The following is a 6,000-nucleotide window of genomic DNA, read 5'->3' as shown; positions in this document are numbered from 1 at the left end:
CCGGGAAGTGGTGGTTTGGGCTCCTTCAGCCCACGTGTGCGGCTGAGGAGTGCGCGGTGGCAGAGGAGGACAGCTTCTCCCTCCCGGCTGCCTGCCGCCAGAGGGCTGCTCTCCTGTGGCCGCAGTGGCATGCTAAGCGCTGAGCCTCCGTGTGACTGCCCCAGTGACTGAGGGACACGCCTGAGAGCTGGGCTGGCCGTGGCTGGGGTCGGCTCGTCGGCATGGCGTCCCTTGTCACGGCAACTTTGCATGTGGGGACCTTCTTCAGCATCCTGGGACGTCGATTTAAAAGGAGGCGCAAGAAACGCTCTGAAAGGAAGGGTAATTCGTTCAGTTTTTGTTGTCAAAATGCGAAGGATGGGACTCTGCTAGCGGAACATAGGCTGATTTCTGGGGCGGACTGTTTTAGTGAGTTAGCAGTCCTGCTGATGGCGGTGACTTCACAGTGTCCCTTTTAAAGTGCCTCTCTTTTTTCTGTTGGCGTCTTGAAGAGACTAAGGGGCTAGCTTAAAAAGGAAGATGGGAGAAGATGCGTGTAAACACGTGCATAAATCATGCTAGCTTCAGAGTTTAAAGTGTATTTTTAGAAAGATATTGATGAAAGCTTAGAAGTTTGTAGCTTTGAATATTAAAAGGTTTTCCTCTCTTGAGAGAGATGCTTTATGTTTGTCCTTTCTGCTGCCAGCTTATTGATGACCTTTTTAACATTAAAACAACTGTTTATCAATAGAAAGTAAGATTGGGCATCCACTGTTAAAATATTTTCCCTTTAAAAGAACAGAGAAAATTCTTTATATTCAGCACCCCAGGTTAGTTTAATTTCAGTTTTTAATTCAGCTTGATGTTTTAAGACATTAAACTCTATGTTTTCTTAAAACCAGATTCGAGAGTTGTCTGTGACGATCTGAAATTACACATTACTGCCTGTTCGAGGTGAATTGCTGCTTTAAAAAGCTCATAGTTTGTTGTTTTGTATAAAACAAAAAAAATACCCACTGCCGTTGAGTCGATTGTGACTCAGAGTGACCCTTTGGGACAGAGTAGAACTGCCCTGTAGGGTTTCCAAGGCTGTAAATCTTTATGGAAGCGGACTACCACATCTTTCTCCCATGGAGCGGCTGGTGGGTTCAAACCGCCGACCTTTCAGTTAGCCGAGAGCTTTAACCACTGTGCCACCTGGGCTCCATGTCTTCGTATAGTGTGAATTAATTAATAGGAAATTAATTTCATCTTAGGTGAGAAATTGCTTCTAGCGAGGGGAACGGCCAGTCTTGCGGTGATTTCATGCCTCAGCCTGTATGTTTTCTGTTACCGTATCTTTCTCTCCCCCACCCCCAGCTGACACAGCTGACCCTGGACCATGTCCCTCACCACCTCGGCATCCCTCTGTGCTCTGAGGCATGAGATACACATCCCTTCAGGAAATAAAAATTAGCCGGTTTTTACTGTGGCTTCCTAAGAAAAGGAGGAAGAAATTAATTTGTCAGCCAGCAATCGTATCAGAATACCAACCTGGTAAATATAACAAAGACCAAATGACAATTGTACTTAATGGAACTTCATGTCAGGGGTTGGGGTTCACAAACCTTGGCCCCTTATCGGCACTGTGCTTTCTGGGTGTTGTGTGTCCAGGGCACACTATAATCCAACCCGTTGCCATCGAGTCAATTCCAACTCATAGCCACCCCGTAAGACAGAGTAGAACTGCCTCATAGGGTTTGCAAGGCTGCAATCTTTACAGAAGCGGACTGCTACATCTTTCTCCTGCAGAGCAGCTGGTGGTTTCCGTGGGCAACCGAGCACCTAACCTCTGCGCCACCAGGGCTCCTTTACTATAATCCAGATGGCTCCTGTTAGTCCCACTGTGTACAAACTCCAGAATCTTATCTCCAGTAGGACCGACGTCTTATTATACTCAGTGTGTTTCAAGATGTAGCTTAAGTCCATGTTTTAAATGACTATGTTTTAAATGACTCAGTGTTCCCTGGACATTGCTATGTGGTGTGAGTTTATTGTGAATGCTGTTAGACAAGATAACGTTGTGTGTTGCTACCCACTCTTATTTTAGGATATGCACTGTACTTGCAACTAATAGAAATGTGTTTAAAAATTATGGATGTTGTTAAGACCGACCATTCCATTTATACCAAACTGGCGAAGTTTTACCGGATGGAACACATGATCTTTTAGCATTGCATGATTTTAAGGTGCTGCAAATGAGTGTACTGGATTGTTCTTTCCAAGACTAGTATAATGTATGCCTTGCTTTTATGTAATTATTTGGTGAAAACGATGGAGTAGCAAGTGACTTGTTTCTAGTCAGCTTTAGTAACAATCAGATTTCAATGATTTTTCGTCACTTCTGAGTTATCCATGCAGTTACTCCCTTCCTCAGGACACATAATTGACTGTCGGCTTCCTATCAGACTCAGAGGGATTAGCTTAATCATCAGAAAAATATGACTGAAAGAGAAGAGTGTGCACTTTCAGTATTGAGCAGGACCTCCACCGAGCAGATACTGCTGCGCTGGCGGATGTGGCGGCCTGGGAGCTGATGCAGACCTAGGGCGTGGGACAGTGGGCCCAGCACGTGTGGTGTGCTCTGCACCCAGCCCGCCTGGAGTGGCGGCCGTCTCAGCCCTCTTCCACATCACGGCACAACTGCTGAGCAGATAAGCAGTGATGGAGCTGGGAAGGCGGGTGGGAGAGTAGGAGGTGACATGCAGAGCCCCTCCTTCATCCTCACTGTGCTGAGTGACTTCCTGATTTCCAGGTGATGTGCTTTCATGTTGAGTAGATGTCGTGACCCTGTCGGTGCCAGGCCATGCCGCGCACTGTGTGGAGAAGGCTGTGGGGCAGGCGGCAACTCCAGGGTGTGCTCCAGGCTGAGGTGGAGCGCCCCACACTTCTAGGATGGAGATGTGAATGGGTATTGTGGCCTTTGGAGGACACGGAGATCCAGACCCCTAAGGGTTCCTACCTTAAGGAGCTGCACGAAGGACAGGGTGCCGAGGGTCGGCGCCATCTACCCTGCATGTGTAAGCAGGTGCCACTGCTTTTGGGGGTGATGCAGGCAGCACCCGGTCAGCAGGCAGCTGTTGGGTGGCCTCCTTCCCAGTCTCAGCTCAACTCTCATCTGTGAGAGAGCGCTTCCCTGGCAGATGTGGAGCACAGTGACAGTGGAGGAATAGGGTGGCATCCATCCATCCACCATCCACCCACCATCCCCCTACCTATCTGCCATCCACCCGCCCATCCACCATCCACCCGCCAACTCATCCGTTCACCTACCCATCCACCCACTCATCCACCATCCACCCCCCCACCCACCATCCACTCGCCCACTTATCCATTCACCTACCCATCCACCACCCACACACCCATCCGGTCACCCATCCATCCAACAAAGACCCATTAGAGCCTGCTGTCTGCTGGGCACCAGCATGTACAAGATAGGCATGGGGTGATGGAATGGCAGCAGCAGGGAACAGCTCAGCTTTTCAGGCTTGGGGGTGTGCTCTGGAGCGGGCCACCTGAAGTATCGTCCAGTGGGTGAGGATGGTGGTCTGCGCATTGCATGCTGTTGTGCTGTGTGTGTGAGGGAGGGAGACCACCATGTCTGTCTGGCACAGTTAAAGAGAGTGGCAGACTCTCCAGTGAGCAACAAAAGCTTGCGGATTGAAGGCCCTGATTTTCTAGAACCTTCTGTGATAGATATGTGGGGTATTTCATTGTTTTTGATTTAAAGAGTTTCACAGCATAAGCAAGGACCCTGCTTACTGAGCAGGAGCTCGCCTCCAGCAGAGGGCGCTATCCCATGGGTGGGCCAATACCTCTACTGGTTAGTAGTGGGAATTCTAAAGGAAACTTATTACATAAATAGGTTTGTAAAGTTGTGCTTAGTAATACTTTGGAAATTGAACCTAGAGAAAATCTTAGCAGTGCTAATTCATGTAATTATTAATGCTAATATTGACAATACAGTTCAAATGGTTGTTTTTTATTTTCTTTGATTCCAGAAAATAAACTATAATTTTAAAATAATCTGAAACTTAATTTAAAAAAAAAACAAACCCACTGCCATCAAGTTGATTCCTACTCATAGCAACCCCATAGGGTTTCCAAGGCTGTAGATCTTTTTGGAAGCATTATCTTAAGGAGCTGCTGGTGGTTTCGAACTGCTGACCTTTCGGTTAGTGGTCAAGCACTTTAACCACTGGACAGTGTTAAATAGAGCAGGCACGAACAGCACTTCAGAGACATTGGTAGTGTGTCCACTTCGAAGGACAGACTGTGGTTACAAAAACAGTGTGTACGTGAACTTTTGTAGTCTACTACCAAAAGGTCTGCAGTTCAAATTCACCAACTGCTCCTTGGAAACCCTACAAGGCCATTCTACTCTGTCCTATAGGGTCGCTATGAGTCAGAATTGACTCGATGGCAATGGGTTTGGTTTTGAGGGGGTTTTAGCAGTTTGTGTAGATTTCTTAAGGTTGCCTGCCTGCTGAGGAGCTGAAGATAGAGTGAAGAGGAGAAGGAGTGTGCGTGCACGTGCGCGCGCACACACGGACACTCCCACGGGGGCAGGTAGGGGCAGAGAGTGGGGAGAGAGGAGGCACTGGCCATGTGAGAAGCAAGCCCCGGTGCCCCATGATCTCACTGCTCCTGCAGTCACTCAAGAACCCATTCTCTCTCTCTTTTTATATTTTATTGTGCTTTGGGTGAAAGTTTACAGAGCAAATTAGTTTCTCCTTCGAAAATTTATACACAAAGTATTTCGTGACATTGATTGCAATCCCCGCAATGTGTCAGCACTCTCCCCCTTTCCACCCTGGGTTTCTCACGCCCATTACTCCAGTTTTCCTGTCCCTTCCTTCCTTCTTGTCTTTGCTTTTGGGCAAGTGTTACCCATTTGGTCTCGCAGACTTAATTGAATTAAGAAGCATGTTCCTCATGTCTGTTATTGATTGTTTTATAGGCCTGCCTAATCTTGGGCTGAAAGGTGGACTTTCGGAGTGGCTTCAGTTCCGAGTTAGAAGTGTGTCCAGGGGCCATAGTCTCTGTCAGACCACTAAGGCTGGTCTTTCTTTTGTAAATTTGAATTTTGTTCTACATTTTTTCTCGCTCTGTCCAGGAGCCTCTATTGTGATCCATATCAGAGCAGTTGGTGGTGGTAGCCGGGCACCATCTAGTTCTTCTGGGCTCGGGCTGGTGGAGGCTCTATTTCATGTGGTCTGTTAGTCCTTTGGACTAATATTTTTCTTGTGTCTTTGGTTTTCTTCATTTTCCTTTGTTCCAGACGGGATAGGACCGATAGATGTATTTTAAATGGCTGCTCGCAAGCTTTTAAGACGCCAGACGCTACTCATCGAAGTAGAATTTAGAACATATTATGTCAGTTGACCTAGATGTCCCCTGAGACCATGGTCCCCAGCCCTCAGCCCTGGTAACTGGGTCCCTCAAAGTGTTTGGATGCATCTAGGAAGCTTCTATGACTTTGCCTTGATCAAGTTGTGCTGATTTCCCCTTCCCCTTCCCCTTGTGTACTGTCTTTCTCTTCACCAAAGTTAACACTTGTCTACTATCTATTAGTGATTTCCCCTCCCCTCCCTCGTAACCATCAAAGATTGTTTCTTTCTGTTTGTAAACCTTTTCTTGAGTTTTTATAATAGTGGTCTCATACAATATTTCACCTTCTGTGATTGACTTATTTCACTCAGCATAATACCCTTCAGATTCATCCAGATTGTGAGATGTTTCACGGATTCATCATTGTTCTTTATTGTTACATAGTATTCCATTGTTTATATGTACTGTAATTTGTTTATCCAGTCATCTGTTGATGGGCACATAGGTTGTTTCCATCTTTTTGCTATTGTGAATAATGCTGCAACAAACATGAGTGTGCATGTCTATTCGTGTGACAGCTCTTATTTCTCTAGGATATATTCCTAGGAGTAGGATTGCTGAATCATATGGTATTTCTTTTTCTAGTTTTTT

The 6,000-nt window shown here is 46.5% G+C and overlaps 1 protein-coding gene across 1 annotated transcript in view; it reads left to right on the top strand.

Annotated features, from left to right (window-relative positions):
* The first annotated feature begins 221 nt into the window (after positions 1-221).
* ADARB1 (adenosine deaminase RNA specific B1) overlaps positions 222-6,000 on the top strand; it is a 75,235-nt gene continuing 69,456 nt past the window's right edge. Inside the window, exon 1 of the mRNA XM_004384793.2 lies at positions 222-321. Coding sequence (XP_004384850.2) covers positions 222-321 — 100 coding nt within the window. The remainder of the gene's footprint in view (positions 322-6,000) is intronic.

This window comes from Trichechus manatus, unplaced genomic scaffold, assembly GCF_000243295.1.
Source record: "Trichechus manatus latirostris isolate Lorelei unplaced genomic scaffold, TriManLat1.0 scaffold00128, whole genome shotgun sequence".
Taxonomy (NCBI): Eukaryota; Metazoa; Chordata; class Mammalia; order Sirenia; family Trichechidae; genus Trichechus; species Trichechus manatus.
Note: the sequence above shows the minus strand (reverse complement) of the source record. Positions and strands in the feature narration are given on the sequence as shown.